This window comes from Cucurbita moschata, unplaced genomic scaffold, assembly GCF_002738365.1.
Source record: "Cucurbita moschata cultivar Rifu unplaced genomic scaffold, Cmos_1.0 Cmo_Scf00011, whole genome shotgun sequence".
NCBI classification, from domain to species: domain Eukaryota; kingdom Viridiplantae; phylum Streptophyta; class Magnoliopsida; order Cucurbitales; family Cucurbitaceae; genus Cucurbita; species Cucurbita moschata.
Window position 1 is genome coordinate 3395672 of NW_019268527.1, and position 23093 is coordinate 3418764.

General features: G+C 34.8%; 4 protein-coding genes across 4 annotated transcripts; 1 reads left to right on the forward strand and 3 right to left on the reverse strand.

The window, feature by feature from the left end:
• Positions 1-1658: 1658 nt before the first annotated feature.
• Positions 1659-7989, reverse strand: LOC111449430 (exocyst complex component EXO70A1-like). Its single transcript, XM_023089320.1, has 12 exons — positions 7616-7989; positions 7177-7272; positions 5599-5804; positions 5246-5506; positions 4767-4905; positions 4479-4691; positions 4136-4341; positions 3668-3868; positions 3492-3591; positions 2639-2748; positions 2396-2542; positions 1659-2157 (listed from the first exon to the last, which is right to left on the reverse strand). The coding sequence occupies exons 1-12, from the start codon at positions 7778-7780 to the stop codon at positions 2040-2042; spliced, it is 1962 nt and encodes a 653-aa protein (XP_022945088.1). The 5' UTR covers positions 7781-7989; the 3' UTR covers positions 1659-2039.
• A 1526-nt stretch (positions 7990-9515) lies between these two features.
• Positions 9516-13404, forward strand: LOC111449436 (nudix hydrolase 26, chloroplastic-like). The gene is made up of 6 exons (XM_023089328.1): positions 9516-9738; positions 9819-9869; positions 10210-10302; positions 11583-11677; positions 12851-12965; positions 13075-13404. Exons 1-6 carry the CDS (start codon positions 9523-9525, stop codon positions 13138-13140), a joined length of 636 nt encoding a protein of 211 aa, XP_022945096.1. The 5' UTR covers positions 9516-9522; the 3' UTR covers positions 13141-13404.
• Positions 13405-14379: 975 nt separating this feature from the next.
• On the reverse strand, positions 14380-16198 carry LOC111449431. Its single transcript, XM_023089321.1, has one exon. The coding sequence runs from the start codon at positions 16092-16094 to the stop codon at positions 14604-14606; it is 1491 nt and encodes a 496-aa protein (XP_022945089.1). The 5' UTR covers positions 16095-16198; the 3' UTR covers positions 14380-14603.
• A 1236-nt stretch (positions 16199-17434) lies between these two features.
• Positions 17435-22016, reverse strand: LOC111449433 (uricase-2 isozyme 2-like). The gene is made up of 8 exons (XM_023089324.1): positions 21732-22016; positions 21201-21293; positions 20311-20386; positions 19746-19855; positions 18932-19023; positions 18579-18752; positions 18410-18503; positions 17435-17676 (listed from the first exon to the last, which is right to left on the reverse strand). Exons 1-8 carry the CDS (start codon positions 21948-21950, stop codon positions 17593-17595), a joined length of 942 nt encoding a protein of 313 aa, XP_022945092.1. The 5' UTR covers positions 21951-22016; the 3' UTR covers positions 17435-17592.
• Between the last annotated feature and the right edge of the window lie 1077 nt (positions 22017-23093).

Sequence of the window (23093 nt, forward strand, 5' to 3'; positions counted from 1 at the left end):
TTTTATATTTTTTTTAAATTACTTTTATTTTTTTCACAATTTCTCTATGTTTTTATATTTCTTAAGAAAAAGGTTGAATTTTTATTCAAATTAAAAAAAAATTAGTTAAAAATAAATTAGAGAGCAAAGAAATTCCAAAGTAAAAATAATGTTTATAAACATCATTTTTAAAATCATAAATGGTAATATTTTTAAAAAAATTTAAATAATAATAATAATAATAATAATAAATACGAATAATTTCATTTGAAAAATTGTAAAATATATGTTTTAAATATAAAATGTTTCCCTATGGGAAAATTAGTAAAATTATATTACAATTAAATTATATAAAATATAGAGAACAGTGAAAATTAATGAAAATTAGAGGTATAGTACTATCTTCATATTTAAAAAGTAAGTTATATTTTAAAAGATAAGTATTTTATATTTAAAAGATAAGTTAAATATTTATTATAATAAATTCTAAAGTTAGTAAAAAAAAAAATTAAATGAAAAGAATTTTTTTTATCCAAAATTTTATGATATTAAGAAAATGGCTAAAATACCCTCACACTTCACCTCCACTTCCATCATAGTCATTATCGTCTTGAGCTCCAACTACCACTCTGACAAAACCGTCGTCATTCACCTCTGAAAACCTCACCATCAACTCCTCCGACAACCAATGACATTGCCCACCTCCAACATCCGCTACTCCTCCGACAACCAATGATATTGCCCACCTCCAACATCCGCTACTCTTCCGACAACCAATGACATTGCCCACCTCCAACATCCGCTCCAATGACTCTTGCGGTGCCAAAGATAGTTAGTTGGTCATAATATTTTAATTACGATTTTCAACTCAATAGTTTTTAATGTTTAATTATGCATGGTGTAGAGCAAATATTTTTGAGAAAATATAACAAAGCATATAAATATTTTAATATAAAACGATTTTTAAAAAAAAAAATCTTAAAAAGAAAATGCATTTTTTAAAAACATTTAAATTAAAGATGTAATCTAAACGACTCTAATTCTGAAATGGATTAATATTGTGAATCTGTAGCTTAATATATTAATTATTATATTCACTCCACTCAAATTTGTCAAATTAAAAAATAATAATAATAATAATAAATATATAGATAAATGTTTATTTTAACAAAAAAAAAATACGACAATAATATTATTACTTATGGATCCAAGATGCCTTAGCCCAATGGATCTACTTATAATTGGGCCTTTGATTTTCTGCGGCCCGTTAGATCAGCCCAAGATGGGAATAAACAAAAGTTAGAATTATGTTTTAGAAAATCGGTCCAATGGGTTCAAATATTTATTTTTAATAAAAATAAAATGTTAATTTTTAAAATATTTATTTATTCATTTTTACACTTTAATTCTCAATTTCAATATATATTTTAAAAAATTACCATTTAAATAGTTAAAAATTATTTTAAAGAGTGGTTGGAGGACAATATCCAGTACTTGAACAGTTATAAAAGGAGTGGATTGTGAGATTTCACTTCAATTAGAGAAGGGAACAAAACATTTGTTACAATGTGTGAAAATCTCTTTCTAGCAGATACGTTTTAAAATTATAAGACTAACGACAATACATAAAGGATCAAATCAAACAATTATTTTAAAACTGTAAAGTTGACGACGATATGTAACAGGCTAAAACGAACCATAGGATAATATCTACTAATGATAAACGGTTATAGTTAGAACTTAATATTAATACACGAATGATATTCACTGTGGATACAAGAAAGAATGAAAGAAGAGAGAAACACTGTATCACCTCACAGTACCCCTATATTTACAAGGTAGAGAAGAGGAAAATGCAAAGAATCAAAGAAACTATGCAAAGCCAAGATGCTGATAACAGTGTCATACTACGCATGGATGCTACAACTTATCACCAGCTTCATGAAAGAAGGAACCTCAAAAGATTTGGACCTCCAACAACAGGGTGGCAGCTTGGAGCAACGATGGTAAGTCAGCCACGCCGATCTTGATGCTAGAAAAGAGACCGAGAAACTGCATATCTACCGCTTAGGCTCGCTCAAGTTCTTCCCTTCGAAAAATTCTCCAAGCATCCTCTCGAGATCCTCTGGTTGGTATCTAACATACTTTTGGGGATTCTTTCCACCATCAACTAGTGGCCTATGGAAAGCAATGCAGATTTAAAGAAAATGTGAGAAACATTGCTATGAGAACTTGTATGTACAAGCTCACACGCATGTTACGAAATCGATAGAATGACGTAGGACATCAACCTGCAGTCAATGAACTCAGGACTAAAACTTCTATCTATGTTTGATACTCGATTTAAACTACGACTCATTTCAAATATGCTCGACGTGTTTCAATGACATCTATGGAAGAGATCAGGAATACACACCCGAAACGCTTTAGGAAGGATCTGTATGCAGGAAGTAAGACTTCAGCAACTGAAAGTCTTAGAGACTCCCGCAACTCGGTATCGGGAACTGCCCATTGAGATTGTCTTTGATGCAGTTCCTCAAATTGCATGTTGAAAGTCTTGAACCTGGTAATACAATAATACTCCATTACACTAAGTATTACAAAAAATGAGTCCATTGGATGAACAGATATAGTTGCGTAAAGGTGTTGTGGCGGTAACCTGTCTTTAATAAGCGCCCTAGAAACTCCGCTACTGTTTCCTCCATCTATACCAGGTATGCTGCCACCTCCAGAGGAAGTTAAGCCTTGAACAGAAAGACATTGCAGAATCTGCAATGCAGTTACTTATCTTCAGTATGAAATAGAACAACAGGGTACAAGTAAACTAAGCTTTTATTAAAATGCTCGGTTTTTCTCTTATAACACTAACACAAGTCCTTACGTTCGATTTTCATCCCTAAACTTGTTAAGTTGTCAATTTTCGTTCAATAGAGTACCTTATGTTGAACTAGATGAGCTAGAGGAAAGCACGATGATAAGCCCTCTCGTGGGAGATGTTCTTAGATACTCTTAGGATTAGGAGGTCTACTCGAGTCATCCTCAGATCCTACTATTTTACCAAATTGGACTCTAAACTTGCACGCTATCATCTATTCAATTTCTGGTGATTGACCCACTAATTTTAACATACAAACCAATCTAAGGAGTGTTTTACTGCAATACAACATGGTAAAATTATTAAAATCACTTTTGTTGTATTCAGAATCACTCCAAAACATGCTTCTAATTATTCAAAATCAATTTTTATGATAAGAAAATCATATTTGAAATTGTAAAATCGAACATTATGTTGATTTTGAATGCTTTAAGGCATGTTTCGGTGTAATTTTGGGCATGATAAAAGTGATAACCATTTCAAAATCACTTCCAAGCATGTATTTAAGAATGTTTAGTTCAGTCTTAAGTCGGTTTTGTTGATTTGTTTCTATAAGAAGTCTTTAGCTAGTAACTTTGAAATATCAACAAAAAATATTTATTTCTTGTCAACTATATATATAATCAAATCAGATCACCTTTGACCAAGCATTCCTTTTATACTGATTTGCATGTTGTTGTACAACCCTCCTATGTCGCTGAACCCAATCGTCCCCAAGCAAATCCTTGGCTTCAGATCTAAAATGAAAATCATTGAATAAGTAACAGTTTGCACATGTAAACAAGTTCTAAAAATTGCATCTATAAAGCATACCTGCGAACAGATCTAACTATATAATGAATGTTGTTCATGAGGAACAAGTGAGTCAAAGCAGGATCTCTGTAATGCTTAGATTTTCCGTCCAAATTAGATTGAAGGGCCTGCATTATTTGCATTGTGACAGACGCCAATTCCGAACTCGTTTGACCGCTACCTGCAAATTCTTGGAAAAGCTGCTTCAAGGTTGCCTGATAGCTGAAATTTTTTCAACAGGAAATTTGTAGATCAAAAAATAAGATAGACTGAAATTGAAGAGATATCAAAGAGCAGGAAAATTAAGCTAAAATTTTGTTTTTGTTTTTTAAATTTGGCTAAGAATTCAAGTGTTTCTTTAAGAAAGATGAAAGCCATTGTAAAGAAAATGTGAGAAAACAAGTATAATTTTCAATAACCAAAAATAAACTATCAGATGGTTATCAAACAGGACTAAAATATTCAGAAATCGTCATAAGAAGTACTCACTCAAAAAGAAATTTGACATAATTAATCACATAGCTTGTTAGAGGATGAACTGTTCCATCCAACACTGCAGTTTTTGTGGCATCTTTTTCAACAGCTTCCTCAAAATCACCGAATGTATCCTTAGCTGTCTGTGCAAGTCGTTTGGTCAAACCCGATGCAGATTCCCTGATCTCATTGCACGCTTCACCCTTAAAAATTGTCTCAATCTGCACGAGATAGATTAAAATCAAAATTATCGTTCCAAGTGTTTGAAAAGGTTGGTTCTACCATTTTCATTCTCACAAAATTACTCCAACCTTAGATTGTGAGAAAACTAATCATTATGAACATACATTAGCCATACCTCTGAGTGCAGCTCTCTCATTATTTCATACATATCCAAAAGTACAAACAACTTTTCTGGTGACCTCTTGCTTTTAGCAATTGCCTCCCCAAAACTGAAGAGCACAGACACACTACTACTTGTAACCTCGGCAAAGGATTGATCTCTAAGCGATTCGAAGCCTTCAAATATTTGATCGCACACTTGTCGTTCTCCAGCAAACAGTAGTTTAACCTGTGATTGATCATAACAATTATTTGTGGAAGCCACAGGAAAATCTCATCAAAGATTAAATATTCCGGGTCTTACTGCAATACGCATAAAATGAATCCAGTTCCCAATTTTGGCCTCTAAAACCTCCCATGCCATCTTCTGGACATCCTCTTTGCTAAGTTTTTCAACTCCCAATTTCCGAAGGCTTTCTTCCAAAACGACTGAACGGGTATCCCTGGCCAAAAGAAGATATTGGTATAAGCCTTTTCTATCTTGCATGAAATTTATTCTTGGAGATGGCTAATGAAGTCATTTTAGGGTAGATGTTTGAGCTGGGAATTTCTATTCCGAGATTTTGTTCCCAGATCTTGAAACTCTCATTTGTCTATTTAACCATACTGCAACTTAAAGAAGAAATGTCAATGACATACAAATAGATAGTTTTACTTCGATTCTAACTGGGGTTTTTATCAGCTCCTCAAGGTATGGTACAAGAATGAGGATATGACCAAAGACACTGGAAAAATCGTCATATTTACAGTAAGAATTTTTTATAGAAAAATAGAGGTTCATACCTATAGACTTTTAGAATTTGCTGTTGATGACCAGCTTGAACCATCTGCTGCGATAACTCGTGTAGCAATGGTAGAACACGAGGAGGTATGAGAGTGGGAGGTGTGAAGACAGCAGTCTCCAAGCTATTATCATGAAGTGCAGCATGGTGATTTGAGGAGGGATTCTTTCCATTTGAATCGTCATGATGACCAGGAGAGTCTGAAGATGGTTGCAACGATTTTGGCAGGCAATCGAAAAGGCGCTCAGGCTCCACAGGTTTGCTGATAATTGCCCCCAACAAATATTAAAAACTTAAGCTCAAGTAATATGTGGATGTATGTAGAATTCTTTCAAAAAGAAAAAAAGTAGAAACCTGTAGGAAGATAATAGCTGCCTAAACTCATCTTCAAGCTTTGAGATGGCTTTTGCAAGCAGATTATTTGCATGATTCAACACTACCTCACTACTCTTAAAACCTTTCTGGCTGCTAAAGAATTTAATAATGTTTCTTAACTGACCGATTGACCCGAGATAACTCTCCAAATCCTCATGAGGCCCTTTGAGAATTTTCATTTCTGCCTGCACACCATAACAATAGTTAGATGAGCAAGATGCTAAACAGGTCATACCAATTATACCAATCACAGGACCCTTATTCCTATTGATCTTAAAATTGAAGACAATCTTCAAACCATACACGGTATGATTGAGATTAATAAAAGGCTACTCTCAACCTGAGTAGAAAAGACTGTAACATCAGGAAATTAAAGATGAGAAAGATGAACCTACTCTCTCCCCAAAAGAGAATCCCCAATCAAACCCATATATATTCATGACAAACCAACTTGCTAAGGGCATCCACAACAACTAGAAAATGAGATAAAGAATCAGCCTGCTTATCCCCTAGTGGCAAACATCCCATCCAGGCTTACAATAAACCAAACCTGAATATAACAACTAAGATAAAGGCAATTTCTATAACAGTCCAAGCCAACCGCTAGCAGATATTGTTCACTTTGGCCTGTTACGTATCGCTGTCAGCCTCACGGTTTTAAAATGTGTCTGATAGGGAGAGGTTTCCACACCCTTATAAGGAATGTTTCGTTCTCCTCTCCAATCAATGTGGGATCTCACAATCCACCCCCATTGGGGCCCAACGTCCTTGCCGGCACACCACCTGATGTCTGATTTTGATATCATTTGTAATAATTCAAGCTCACCGCTAGCAGATATTGTCTGCTTTGGCCTGTTACGTATCGCCGTCAGCCTCACGGTTTTAAAACGCATCTGCTAGGGAGAGGTTTCCACACTCTTATAAGAAATGCTTCGTTTCCCTCTCCAACCGTTGTGGGATCTCACGTAATCCCTAAGCCCTTCCTATAGTAATTTCATTAAGAAAGCTCCAATGACAGATTTTCTCAAAATCAATAGTCCACTCATTGGTAATATGATCCTCATTCATAACAAACTTTATATAAACACTTGACATTTCAAATAAAATTAACTTTTCTTTTTATATCCTGGCCTCAGAGAATTCCAAAAAAACAAAGAGTTTGGAATGGAAGAAAAATTTTCATCACCAACACTGTTACTCTGTTGCAAGTTTCTTGGGTGAGATTCAAGCGTTCCCATGCATCTTGATTAAATGCTCTTACAAAATTTCCCAAGTGCAATGAGAACCAAATGAATATACACACAAAGTTGGCACAATAAGCAGCTTAGAACTTTTCTAAAAATGACTTTGGACAGTAGTTTCCTAGGCTTGAAGTTCACTTAAAGTTGGCACCATCAACATCTCCCTCACCTACCCGACCAATCATAATTAGCACATTTGTTGTCAGTTTCAGGTGGCTGTTCGCTTTGAAGTAGAGATTTTAAAGCTCGTACACAACTAAGTCGATGCATAAAAAACTTGGTGAACTAACAAACTCTAAGAATCAAGAAGACCAACCTGGCGAGAGAGATCAAACTGTGCTAAAATAACCTCCGCAGCCTTCAAAGTCTTATCAATGTTCTCGTGAGCTTTACGAATAGAATTGGTTCTGATCTGCAAAAGTTCCACAAAAGTTACAAAAGCCTAAGCAGTAAGAATGAAGGATTAGAACCACAGCACCACAAAAAACACGGGAATAGACGAACCGAAGATCGGGCAGACAGATCAAACAACCAAAATAGCAAAAAAAAAAAGGCAAAATCCGGATCTGAAATTCGATTCCCGCGAAAACCAGAACAGAAACCAAAGCTAACGATTCTCGCATAGTAAAAAGGCAGTCAACCGATCGAATGGTCGGAATCAACCACGACACTCGAAAAATTTCTCGACAAGAGAACTTTACGCTGCTCTATTCTCTAGGGAATCAAACAGATAGTAAACCGATTGAAAAGCAGACCTGAGTAGGGCGCATAGCGGTTTCGAGAGCAGAAAGACGGTGGTCAAATGAGCCGAGAATCGAAACAACATTATCAGTAATAGTTTGGCTCTTTTGCAGAGATTCTCTCATCTTTGCCGCTCTTTCTCGCAGAAAATCATCGCCCAGAGTTGCAGGCACCCTCATCGTCGACCTCGCTTCGTCTTCCTCAGCTCCCCTGATTCTCCAAGATCACTGTAGGGAGAGCAAGAACAGGAGAGATCGAATTTGAAAGCCTTGAAAATGGAAGAAAGCTTAGGAAATTGACATTGAGATTGTGGGCTGCTTTGACAGCTTGTATTGTTTCTTCAACCAAACCATGAACAATTGCTTCTCACAGACAACAAGTCTTAGACGTGCCTTTGACCCTTCTCCATTGATTTTCTTTCCTTTTTTTTTCAATATTTTTATTTATTATTTTCCGTTTTCTTTCAACCTTTCTGAAAAAAATTGACATTAAAAAAAAAAAGTCAAAATAAATATTTATTTTTATACGTGAAAATAACCGTCAAATTCCACCACCAATAATCACACTTCAAAAATTCTCAAGGTGGGATCTCACAATCTACCCTTTTTCGGGCCTAACGTATCCACGATCCACCCTCTTAGGTACCTAGCGTCCTCACTGGCACGACCCCCCGTGTCTGACTTTGATAATGGCCCGATACCACATTTACCCTCCATGGGGCCAATGTATCTCACGATCCACCTTCCTTGAGGGAGGGGCACAACATATCTCACAATCCACTCCCTTAGGGGCCTAGCGTTCTCATTAGCACAACAACCTATATCTAGCTCTGATGCCATTTGTAATGGCTCGATGTCACAATCTACCCCTTAGAGCCTAACGTATCTCATAATCCATCTGTTGGCGTCCAATGTTCTCACGGGCACGCCATAAAGTAATAATCACTAATATATTCTGCTCGTAAATTAACCTTTTTTTTTAATTTGACATAGCACTAAATTATTTGTAATTAAATGTATTTTTTTATTAAATTTTAATTTAAAGAAAGGAATAACCACTTACATATATAACCAAAAATTAAATTAATTAATTACTGGTCAATTAAAAAAAAACTAATTGTTGGTAGTTATGATTCAAGTGTTTGTTGAAATTTCAATAATTGTATTTGCTTTTGAACAAAACGCTGTCGTTTTGTCTTTGTATGATGACTATGTATACCTTAGTTTATACTCTCAATCATTAGCTCTTTGTTTGATTAATCAACCCTTAAAATCAAATTTATTACGTTTTTGTCCCTCATCTAGATTTTAATCCATAACCGTAAAAATATCAAAAATTCTTATAGTAATTAATATTTTATCTATTAGATTGTGCTCGATTTTATTCTCTAACATTGTGTGGCACGGTGAGTAAATTGGTCCAACACCGCAGTTGCAGCAAGGTTCACGATTTAACACCTCAATTGTGATCAACATAACAACGTAACAAAATTGTACTTTAGCCACCAGTTTGCATAATTTTCCGTGTCGTACGCTATTATACCGTGACGAAAACGAGATTGATCAATGCTCATAGTACCGAGAACCAATAAAATTAAATAATTTATCGTTCACTTCATTAGGTAAGTTTAAATGCTTATTCATGCGATTTAAAACCGTGATAGGAAAAAAGACGTTTGAAACGTTTTTTTTATAAATTTTTTACTAAATTATATAAAATAGTTAATAATATCCTTTTTAAAGGGTAAAAAAAATATTAATGAAAGTAACGTTTTACGGTATAGATATTTTTAAAAACGTTTTTGAAAGGTTAAAAAAAAAGTATTTTTAAAAACGTTTTAAACTTTTTTTACTGTAGTTTACTTTTTTGTTTACACGAGGGTAAAAAGGGAATTTAAATATATTGCGGCGGAGAGGAATAAATGAAGCGCGGAGCGTCGATTGAACGCCAATTGGGGGTGGGAAAAGGGATGGCCATAAGCCGATGTGTCGTCTTTAATCACTCACTTCTTCACTATCATCGTCGTCCTCCTTCACTTTTCTCATCTGCCCTGCGTTCGACCTCGTCATCCATGGAAGCTCCTCCCGAAGGTTACCGCAGAAACGTTGGCATTTGCCTCATCAATTCTTCTAAGAAGGTCATTCTCGAAATCTCTCTATTTCTCTACATTTTTACGAGTATTCATCCGTGACGTGGATCTGAATTCGGTATGTACAGATTTTTGCTGCCTCAAGGTTGGATATACCAGATGCTTGGCAAATGCCACAGGTAATACGATGATTTGTCTGCTTCTAGGTTATGATTATTGTTGATTGTTTTGTTTTTTTTCTTACGGAAGTTCGAAGTTAAAGCAGCATATTTCTGAGCTTTTAATGATGAATTAGTACTTGAGTTTTCTCTTACATTGCCCGTTTTAGGGCTACGTTTGTCCAATTATCGCGTATGGATTTTATGAAGAGTTTATTCGATAAGATGTTTTCAGTAAGTCTGAAATTTTAGTTTGAAGCATAATTAAGCAGCACGGAAATGAAATGGTATCGTCTACGTGTGGTCTTGAGCGTTTTGTATGTTATTCATCATGAGCTTTTCGCTCTGTTTTGCTCATTAGGGCGGCGTGGATGAGGGTGAAGATCCAAGAAGTGCAGCCATCAGAGAACTTAGAGAAGAAACAGGAGTCAGATCCGCAGAGATTATTGCTGAAGTACTATTTCATTTATGAACTTGTTCTTACATATTTCATGAACCTAGTTCTTCTAATTGATAAAATGAAGGAATACTGGAGAAAGATCTTGACTGTTCAAATGAAATTAGATATCAACAGCATCCAATTTCTAAAATATTGCACTAAGTCACGTTTCTGTTTCCATAAACGGGTAAACTTGATGCTTTTCTCGTTATCAACTCTACCATCAAATTTATAATCAATAGAATTGGTTTATCATAATTGAATCACATTTTACATTTTTTTTTTTAGGACAAACTATTTGTGCTAAGACTTATCAACTAATGAGAGGGTCACTAGACAATCGTTTTGCTTTATAACATTCAATACCACTTGAAAGAATAACTCGTTGAATATTGAAATATCATTGTTTTCTCTTTTTTTTAGTACAACAAATGTAGAGGTATGAGTATCTAAACCTCCAACCTCAAGGGAAAGAGGGCATGCCAATTATTGTCGAGGCATGCTCATTTTGATTATTGAAATACCATTGATAGACAACCTGTGAGATCGCACATTGATTGGAAAGGAGAATGAAACATTCTTTATAAGGGTATGGAAACTTCTCGCAGACGGTTTAAACCCTTGAGGGGAAGCCCAGAAGGGAAACCCCAAAGAGGATAATATCTGCTAACAGTAGGCTTGGCCATTACAAATGGTATTAGAGGCAATGTGCCAGTGAGGATGCTGGACCCCAAAAGGAGGTGGATTGTGAGATCCCACATCGGTTGGAGAGGGGAACGAAACATTCTTTATAAGGGTGTGGAAACCTCTCGCAGACGCATTTCAAAACCTTGAGGGGAAGCTTGGGAAGGAAAGCCCGAAGAGGACAATATCTGTTAGCAGCAGGCTTGGGTCGTTGTGACTTGAATCTAGAGTTTAAAAGGATATAAGTTTAACGTGGCTCTATGATTACTTTGCGAACTCAGTGTAACCCATTGTGGTCATTTTGTTTAATCTCTGGAGATGGAGAAAGAATATTCTGAACTTCACTAGTGATCTCCTCAGCTCAATGACTTGGTTATTTAATACTTGTCCATCAATGTGGCTTGTTTGTTCAATGACCCTGTAGTATGGTTGTTGAACGATAGATCCTTCTGTATTAGTAGTTTTACGTGCATTCTGTGTGGATTACTGAAGTTGTAAATTCGCCTCATATTTTTCTTCTTTCACTTGGGAGTTTTTCCTGAATAAAAGCTTATGTTTACCTTAATTGAGTACAATAGTGAAATGTGTTGAACATTGGTTTCTTAAAGTAGGTACCTTATTGGCTGACTTATGACTTCCCACCACATGTCCGGGAAAAACTTCGACATCAGTGGGGTTCTGACTGGAAGGGTCAAGCGCAGAAGTGGTGAGTTCTACTTTCTATTCATATAGTTCTTGTTCCTTTCATATTCTTCAGAGCCAAATCCACACTCCACATACACTGTTTTATCTGGTTTATCTGGTTATCATTTACTCAATGCCGATCCTACTAAAAAAAAGAAACAATCTTGCCAAAACCCTGGTTTCCTTGTACTAATTGTTGAGCTATATTCATGTTGACGTACACCGTGTAGAATCAATGTCTTAACTATTGAGCTATGTTCATATTGGCGTACACCGTGTAGAATCAATGTTTTAACTGTTGAGCTATGTTCATGTTGGTGTACACAGTGTAGAATCAATGTCTTAACTGTTGAGCTATGTTCATGTTGGTGTATACTGTGTAGAATCAATGTCTTAACTGTTGAGCTATGTTCATGTTGGCGTACACCGTGTAGAATTAATGTCTTAACTGTGGAGCTATGTTCATGTTGGCGTACACCGTGTAGAATCAATGTCTTAATTGTTGAGCTATGTTCATGTTGGCGTACACTGTGTAGAATTAATGTCTTAACTGTGGAGCTATGTTCATGTTGGCGTACACCGTGTAGAATCAATGTCTTAACTGTTGAGCTATGTTCATGTTNTCATGTTGACGTACACCGTGTAGAATCAATGTCTTAACTATTGAGCTATGTTCATATTGGCGTACACCGTGTAGAATCAATGTTTTAACTGTTGAGCTATGTTCATGTTGGCGTACACCGTGTAGAATCAATGTCTTAACTGTTGAGCTATGTTCATGTTGGCGTACACCGTGTAGAATCAATGTCTTAACTGTTGAGCTATGTTCATGTTGGCGTACACCGTGTAGAATCAATGTCTTAACTGTTGAGTTATGTTCATGTTGGCCTACACCGTGTAGAATCAATGTCTTAACTGTTGAGCTATGTTCATGTTGGCGTACACCATGTAGAATCAATGTCTTAACTATTGAGCTATGTTCATATTGGCGTTAAAATACGTATGTTATAAAACAAAATCCACGGCAGTGAATGGATAATAGTATTACTACTACCTGGTGTCTCTGTTAGACACCCTTTCTCTATCATTTTCTTCTCATCCTACCAAGACCCTTTTCATTTGCCTCATCAAATTTCAATGATATTATGCATATCTGCAACTCTTATAGCACGTTCTTATGTTTGTAAAATTTTAGGTTTCTGCTGAAGTTGACTGGAAGTGACGAAGAGATCAATCTTTTAGGTGATGGGACTGAGAAACCCGAGTTTGGCGAATGGTCATGGATGTCACCTGAACAAGTAGTCGAACGTGTAAGTCGACACGCCATTAACATATCATTAACCAAAAGAAGCTGAGAAAAAAAATTAATCTGAATGACTAGTTGGATAATTCAACTTACATTCAAACTCTATCATGCAGGCTGTAGATTTCAAGAAACCCGTTTACAAAGACGTTCTAACGGTATTCAAACCCCATCTCGAGTAATTTTTTTCTCTACTACAAATATTTATACTTGTCCCTTTCAATAATGTTGGTTTAATTCTTTAGTTGAATGAACTTAAGTTAAATAAAAACATGTCACAAGCTTGATTGGGGAAGTAGTCTTCCTTCTTGAATGATGGTTGGTTATAGCGTTGTGTTCTTGGAATGAGATTATTGCAAATAAGTTCACATGTAGATTGCTCTCATATATTTGAGAATAATTCATGTTTTCTTCAATGGGAACAAGATTTTATACAGGTTTGAAGATGGATATTTCTCTACTGTTATTTAAATCACAATTACAGACATTATTAATTGTACTAATTAGCATTTGATTTGTTAATAATCAATTGTAACGAAACTCGAACTTTGGAGTATGTTGTTGATGTTAGAAATCACGGACCTCACAATGGTATGATTTTGTCTTACTTTTAGCCTAAGTACCTGTGGATTTGCTTTTGATTTTCCCTAATTGTTTTATACCAAGAGGGATGTATTCCTTATTTATAAATCCATGATCTTAATGCGGGACTCCTCTCAACAATTTATTACAATACGCCCGTCAAACAAAGTACACTATAGAGCCTCTCATGAGGCCCATGGAGTCCTCAAACAACCTCTCCTTACTCATGACTCGATTCCTCAGAAAATCTACCTCGTATTCCCTTATTTCTGGGCTCGGGTGGATCCTTGCAAATTAAATAGGTATCTTTATTTTAAACGGTACATTTTTTGGGTCTTTTAATGTCTAATTGAACAATGTGTGAAAGTCTAAAATCTCATTGGACACCATTCGAGAAGAGCTAAATTATGATGATACTAGTTCAAGGTCATTCAAACTTAGTTAGTCTTCACGTCATTAATAATTATCATAGTTTATGTTAATAATTATGATAGTTCAATAACATAAACGCTAATTATCATTATTATTCACAAAGTTGAAAAATAATCATAGAAAATATATTCATGAAAACCCAACAAATGGATATCAAATTAACAAAGTTAATTTTATTTGTTGCATAATAATCACATCTAAACTACGAAGGCAACCTATTTTTACTTCAGCAAATAAATTTAATGTAAATAAATAATTGTATAGTTTAATAATAATAATAATAATAAAACTAGAACTATTTTCAATTTATTTTAAATATTACAATAATATAAATATCAATTCAATCTCTATTTATCGAGTTAAAAAAATTAATACAACTCTAATAAAAATATCATAAAATAAAATTATAATTTGAATATTTGTATTAAAATTTTATTGATCATCGGCATTGTTCCAAACATTTAACAAATGCTTTATTGATGGAAATTAATTCAACTAAGGCATATCAATCTGCTACTACTACTTCTAATATTCACTGCTACACAAATCTACAACTATGCATAACTTGATAAAATCAAATCAAACACAAACAAAATCAATGAAATCTTGGTTATAAACACCTGATCTATCATCACACCTCATCAAAAATCCTTTGTATATGACGACGAACAATCTCGGCCACGACGTCGGGCGAGAATCGCCTGACCATGTCCTCCCTCGCCCTCCGCCCTTTCTCCTTAGCTTCATCGACGTTGGTCATTACCTCCCTCATTAAAACTCGAAGCTTACTAATGGATGGCTCAGCCCACAGATGCCCTTTGAATGGCCCTTCCTTCACTTCACTCATTCTCTCAACTGCCAATGGATAGCTATTCTCATCGGTCAAAAACTCCGTTTGCCCCGACCAGTTGGTGGCGATCACCGGCAACGACATCGACATCGCTTCGACTAGCGGTCTCCCCCACCCCTCTCCTCGGGACGGCAGAACAAATGCATCTGCAGCCTTGTAAACTCTAGGCAAATCAGTTTGAGCTATATGAGTATCAACCACATGAACAGGAGCCCAACCAGAAGCTGGCCTTTGAATGCCTGAGTGTTCTACAAAATCCAATATCTTGTTCCCAAAATCACTATCAGTATGGTAAGGATTTGTCAATAAGAACAACGCAACTCCATCATTCTTGGAGAATTCTTTCAAATATGCTTCTAATAACAGATCCCAACCTTTTCTAAATTCCCATTTGAAGATACTCAAGAACACAAATCCCTTCTCTAAGCTTACTTCTTCCATGTTTTTGTCTCCTAGAACAAGAGTTCCTACAGATTCAAGACTAAATGGACTATAATTCAATGGATCAAAGAAATTAACATCAACGGGTTGAACAATTTTCACTACTTTAGAAGGATCAACCCCACTTTTCACAAATGTAGAGACATGAAATTCAGAAGGAACCCAAACAAAATCCATTTCATTACAACGATTAACATGTTCTTGACTTACTCTATCAGTTTCAAACATTGTTCTGCCAATCACTGACTTGAAATTTTGGTAAACACCTGGTGGGCAAGGAAAAGTTTCAAACAAAGGAGGATTCCAAGCACCAGGTTCACTATGACAAACCACAATAGTTTCATTGATTCTACATTTTGTTCTATGAAGTTCAATGGCCAAATTCTTCACAGAATCTGGTAAGCCCTCCCAAAAATCAATGGATTCTAGATCGCCATGTTGCTCAATAGCCAAACGAAAATTAGGGTTTCTTACATGATCGTGAAGGGCTAAAATGTAGGACCAAGCTTCTGAACTGTATCCGCCGCCGGAAAGAAATGGAGCCATCCAAAGAACACATTGAGAGGACGTCGAAAACGGATTAGGAACAGAGGTTTGCTTGGGATTTCGAGATGCGTTGAGACGATCGATGAGTTCTTGAAAAAGGGTTTTAAGAGATTGAGATTTGAAATGATCTTTTTTGGTGAAAGCGAAGAGGGAAATTGATAGAAGGAGGATGAGAATGGATGAACAGTAGAAGAAGATCATGGAAGAAGAAGAAGGTCGGGATTTGAGAGAGTGGGAATGTTTGGGATTGGGAAGTGGTCGATCTGTGAGGTGAAGGTCATCCATGGCGGTGGATTTGGGGGAACCATGCGCTTTCCGATTAAGCCAACCCAAATTTTGGGAGAGACGGAGAGAATTTTAGAAGTTTGGAATTTAAATCTCACTTTTTTTTTTTCTTTTTTTTTTTCCTTTTAATTTACACTTTCAAACACAATTTTTATATCATACCGTAATTTTAAATAATTAAAAATATATTTGAGAGCGATTTTAAATATAAAGTTAATAATAATAATAGTTAATAAAAAGTTTAAAAAATAAAAATAAAGAAAATGTATTTGTGATGTGTGTGTGTATATATTAATCCACAATAATGTAATTAATAGCTAAAACTATATATATATATATATATATATATATAGTTTTAGCTATTAATTACATTATTGTGGATTAATATATTAACATATTTTGTATCATTATTGTTTTACAATATGATGTATCATATTTTACATATTTGAATAAAAATAAAAATAAAATGAGGTTATAATCTGAAATTTTTTTAAATTTTTTTTTTTAAAAAATAATTATGCATTCATAAATCTAACATTAAAAATGTAATAATTTTACCAATTTTACCGAATAAAAAGTGTCATGGTCATGCTTTCTTCTTCTAAGTTATCTATTTTATGAGTAACATGTCGTGATCATGCTTGTCTAGAACGTGTTGTCTATGACCGTTAATCTATTTTAAACCCTTTGTACATACTTTCTTCTTAGATAAGCTTTTACATACCTGTATAACTATTCACCAAACCCATGTTTACACCCGCAAGTATTAAAATGCACCAAAATGTAATATAGAGGGATAGGACTAGTTTACTTCTTACCTAGATTATATGTTATCGAAACCGTCCTTGTTACATACTTGTTTTTAACTTATAACATTGTTTTCAATGTATATCCTCGTTCACATTTTTTAAAACATTTATCTCAAACATGTCTCAAGTCTCGAGCATACATCGACTTTGTCAAATTTCTCATGGTAGACTTGTTCGCTGAATTAGAACAAGTGGCACATAAAATGTAATATAGAGGGATATGACTAGTTCATTTCTTACCCATATTATATGCAATCGAAACCGTTCTTGTTACCTACTTGTTTTTAACTTATAACATTGTTTTCAATGTATTTCCTCGCTCACGTTTTCTAAAACATTTATCTCTAACGTGTCTCAAGTCTCGAGCATAAGTCGACTTTGTCATCAAAGTCTAAATTTTTCATGGTAGACTTATTCGCTGGACTAGAATAAGTGACACACAGTCGGTTAAAAGGAATGAGTTCACTTCACGGCAACTACCGACCTAGGATTATGCTACTCCCGGACACTCGAACAATCGAGAAACAGGCATCATCAACCTTCTAATTTAAATAAACAGTCTGCACTGTTCATCATTATTTAAACTTAAAAGCGAGAGGATTTGTTCAGAGTTATACAGAAAGTTTTCCAGAAATGGAAAGGCATAACCTGGCTGTGTCCCTCTTGACACTGAAAATGCTTAAATTTCCTCAAAGCTTAGAAGATAAGCGGCTTAAGCAAGCTTCAATTGATCCATGGGGTTCATCAGTTGGCAGATACACATCATCCTCAAACTGCAAAACAACACCATCATTCATTTCCGTAAGATTTTTTTCTTCCTATTTTTGTGATATAGTTCATATGTAGGGAGACTTTTAGCTATACAAGTATAATGATGATTGTAATTGATGCTAAAAAGCCGTGAGATTACGAGCTTCTTTGGAATGACTTTCTAAGTGTTTAAAAAATGCTATTAGAGCAAAAAATGGTACTTTTAAGAGCTTCTTTGAAATGACTTTTTAAGTGTTTAAAAAATGTTATTAGGGAAAAAAATGATACTTTTAGGAGCTTCTTTGAAATGACTTTTTAAGTGTTTAAAAAATGCTATTAGGGCAAAAAATGGTACTTTTAAGCACTTAGAAAGTCATTTTAGCCCTATATTTCGGGCTAACGACAACATAGGTGCTAAATTTAATCTCATTATTAAAAGGGTTGCAAAAAGGAAGAATGAATGTAAATTATAAGCATTGGCACTGAATGAAAAACTTGGACGTCCATCTAAAAAACCTAAGAAATTCTCAGGAATTTAGTGAATTATTGCCAAGATTAACCAGAGAGTTAATAGAACAAAGATAGCAAGAACTGAAATGGGTAGGAGATTGGCAACAAAGATAGCAAGAACTCTGCATGAACTCAAAATAAGTTTGAGAGTCTAAGCAGGGTTGCACATAGATTATCAGATCGCAGCCTAGACCTATTCAATAAATGTGGAAAACGAAAAGTGAACCGTTGTAAGCAGACTCTTACCTTAACGATACTCCGATTATCTTTCGTTGATATGTTGACAGGTAAGAAGTGGAGATTTGGCATTTTCAGCCTCACTGATGATATAACATGGAACCTAAAATAGTGGAAATCCAGAAATTATTAACAGAGTTCAAACATTTAAAGGAATTTAGTACAATTGAGCATTCACCTGCTGAGAACGTTATTTGCCATTTCATAAAGAGTGTATTGAACAGATGGGCTATAAACTCCCTCTTTTGGAGGACCAAAGAAGGTGTCAGCTAACACTTTTTTGACATCAAGGTATGTTTCCGTGAAGTAACACTGCTGTTTAGGGATACTGGACATAGATTCAAATGAATACCTGCATCAAAGTATATAAATTTTGTTTGTGAACCAAATACTAGAAACCAAACAAAAACGAAAACAAAAGTACTTGGAATTGATTGCTCTTCGACCTGTGCAATAATAAGGCAAGAGAACCAGAAGCTATATGAGAAGGTATTAGTTCTCAGACAAAAGTCTGATCATTAAAGAATATACCTCCATGAAGCAGAAACCTTGGTGGCCAATATCCTCTCTCGTGTCTCAGGAAGAGCTGTGTACTTGTCCCGAAAAAATTGCTCAAAACCTGACTGCTCGCTCACACGATAAAGTTCAGAGAGAAAATAGCAAAAACATAAGATATCTAAACAGCATCTACTAGTAGAAAATTTACTGAAATTTTTGTCTGCTATGTATTCTACAAGTTGATCAAGTGCCAACTCTTGATTAAAAGGAAACTTTACCCCAGGATACACCAAATCCTTCTTGAGTGACATCAAAGCTAATCATGCCAGCTAAGTAATTTACATTAAATGGCTTTTAGATTGTCATCATAAAATCATAAAGCTTAGACTTCAAGGAGAATTCATGTTCAATCAAAATCTGACTCTTGATGTTTCTCAGATAGTTTGCTCCTAATGCCTGAATCATGAGGAGAATCTCTAAACTATATATGGACACAGCTGCGTCTGTACCAGCTAAGTAGACCTTTGACATTGGAAAATTTCAGGGTACTTCTGAGTTTGAATAGATTTGGATATGAAGGGTGAATTTTAGGTATAGAAATGTATATTGCTGATAAAGAATAGAGAGAAGATGACGCAAAGCTGATGAGGTAGACTATGCAGAAGTGGCTTAATTGACTGATAAATGAAATAAAATAGCTTTCATTATTGAAAAAACCGCCAGATTTTAGAATAAGAAAAGCTGGTGCATCTCAGTTAGCACTCCTTCAATATAAAGACATCATTATATAACCATGAGTTGTATATAGTGATGGATTTTGAATACGTATCTAAAAGAGCAGACTTACTTGAGTTGTCTTCAGCAAAGACAGTTCCTCAATGCCAGAGCTCACTTGTAACGCACCTGACTTCTTAAATATCACCTCTGTAGTGTGCTTTTCAGGTCCAAGTTTGAAGCCTTCAATAAAATAATATATGTAAGAGAATAAAATAAGAACTCAGAGATTCCAATTAGCAGATAAGGAAGATTGAACAATGGAAGCTTTATTAACTTGAAGTTCTAAAGAAAAGGAGCAAGATGCTCAATCCTTCCTCACATCTATAACTTTCTTATCTCTCTCCTGTTCCCTTTTGTAATTATAGTTTATCTACTCTCATGACCAAACGGAAAAGTTTTTTCTATAACCCACTGGATAGAATCTCTCATCTTTTTATAATCTCATCATATCAATTAAATGTTATTGTTTCCAACCGAAAAAAAAATCTTTTAAACTAAATATTTCAACATCTTCATTATCTTTGCAAAGGTTGAATGTAATGATAAAAATTAGTTCTCACAAAGAGTTCTTAACGATCGTCTATAAGAATTAAGAATTATTCAGTGGTCAAACTTTACAAAGAAGAAAAACTAACCATGGTTGTGTGGTTGACCATTGACAGATACACGCTCCCATGACTTTTCTGCAATTTTCACTATCGCAGCAGTAACCTGCAACATGAATTGCACATATTAGAGAACATCTTTGGATCTATTAACTTTTAGCACCAACTAATAATAAGAAGAAGAAAAAGATCCTGAGGATGAGCAACATGTGCAATGAGGAAAAAGGGATATGAGCAGAAGAAAAGATAAAAATGAAGAAGTTCGAGAAGGAAGCAAGAAACATCGTTTTCTGGAAATTGGAGGATAGATGTTTACTCTGTCCGGCCAATATGTAACTAAATCAGTGGACTGATTATTTACTGTTCGTGCATGCATCTGGAGAACATCTCAAACACTATGGTCATATTTGATCCATGATTGTATGTTCAAGGAAAAAAGGTCTGAATAGATCTATAATGGCAGACTCAGTAATTTTTTTTAACACTTGAAGAACAAGGTTTTTGATTCAGAAAGCAGGTGGGTAATCTACCAATAAAAACCTCAAATTATGCAGATAATTCATCACTAGTTGTAGGAGCTTGACGACACATGACATTTTCAAGAATTTGCCCCCATTTTTCAAGCTTAAAAATGAACTTGTTGGAATTGAAAAAACAATGGTTCCACTTGAACGGCAATAATTATGTAATCTTTATGAAACCTGAAGGACAATGAGTTCCCCCAACGTATTAATAAGTAGTGTATAGCAAGAGAATAAAAACATGTTGGCTATAGTGAAGTTCCAGAACTGGTTAAATGATCATGCAAGAGCTTTGAAATGGAGATGACTATTACTTTCAATGCTTACCCGCTCCAATTTACAACTTCAATTAGCGCCAAACACGCGAATAATTAAGACAAGTTGAAACATGGGATGTACCTGCTTGTAATATGATGTGAAGTGTTTGGCAAGAAGAATCGCAAAATCTTCCACTGAAATTTGATCAGAGCATTCCTTGGCTTTGGCGTACACCTGAATGACATAAATTCCATTAACTTTTAATCGTAAAGCGAGTAACAATATTAGAACCAAAAAATCAATAGTGAACTGTTATGATTATTATGCAGAAAGGTTTAATTCCGTCTTGTTCAAGATTCCAACTCTAGACAATAACTTTCCATCTTTCAGCACCGCACCGTCAAATCAATCCCTTGCATCGTTTTTTTCTTAATCATAAAAAAGCGTAGGCTCTTTTTGCGCGTTGCTCTGTTTCCCAAACTCAAGATCCAAACCCTGCCTTTCAGAAATTTTCCATTCATGAACCGCTTTACTAATCCGTAACACTTCTCAAGATCAGAAGTTACTCGATATCACAAATTTCACTCAAACCAAACAGATACACGAGACACAATCAACAAACCATCAAAATCACCAATGAAACGATGAGAATATAGAAAAGAAAACAATTACAGTATTCTTCATAGTATCAGTTGCAACGATTTCGGAATTATCATCGCTAACGTAAGCGGCAACACAATCGGACATAAGACTGATACCAACGCTCCATTCGACGATGAAATGACGGCCATCTTTAGTCCGCCATACCCGAGCCACTCGAACTCGCTCCTTCCCGTGCTTCTGGTCGAAGTTCAAACCGTTCACTACAACCACAGCGTCTTCAGCCGCCATGAACGTGATCGGAGATCAGTTTTTGGCTGTGAGTTCGAAGATGATTTTTGCAGACGAAAAGCAGCAATAAGTAATGAAAAGTCCGTTGTCCGGAGCTGTTGTTATATCATACACGGCAAGTTACATTTTTAGTGGGACGGTTTTCTTACGTACTTTAATTTTAATATTTAAAAAAATAAATAACTTTGGTGCAAAAAAAAATAATAATAATAATAATAATAAAATAAATAAATCTATATACATATATATATATATATATATATTAATTTTTAAAAATTAATCAATCTATTATAATATTTAAGAATTACTTAAATATTTTTTAAAGTTCGATCACTTATTAAATATAGATTAAAAGTTTAAATATCTCGTACTCTTAAATTATTACTAAAGTTGGTAGATTAAATAGAAAAAAAAATGATAGGTAATTAATTAAAATTTGTAATTTATTTATTTTTAAAAATGCATTTATTATTATTATTATTATCATTGTGATGTCCCACATTGGTTGGGGAGAAAAATAAACCATGGTGTGGAAACCTTCCCCTACCAGACGCGTTTTAAAGCCTTGAGGGGAAGCCCAGAAGGGAAAGCCCAAATAGATAACGGTGGATCTGGGTCATTACAAATAGTATCAGAGCTAGACACCAGACGATGTGTCAGCCTTCTAGTTGTTCCTCGGTAGACACAAGACAGTGTGCCAGTAAGGACGCTTGGGCCCCAAAGAGGGTGAATTTGGGGCGGTCCACATTGATTGGAGAAAGGAAAGAGTGTTCGCTGGACCTCGAAGGAGGTGGATTGTAATGTCCCAGTTGGGGAGGAAAACAAACCACCATTTATAAGCTACAAAATATAGCATAAACTTGATTTTTTAAATATTGTATATAAATTTAAGTTGGTAATAAAATGTTAAAAGTTATTAATGTCAATAAATATTTCTATGAAATTAGTGAATATATATTTTTATATTTTTAAATAAATTATAAACCTTATTATTGATATTTATATCCAAATTATGAAGGTTGTTGTCGTTTTATATTCTTTTATCAATATTATTAAAAAAAATATTTTAATTCAGAAAATGTGAATTTGCTTTTGAATTAATATTATAATTCCAATTGTTATTGGTTTTTTTTGTTTGCCAAA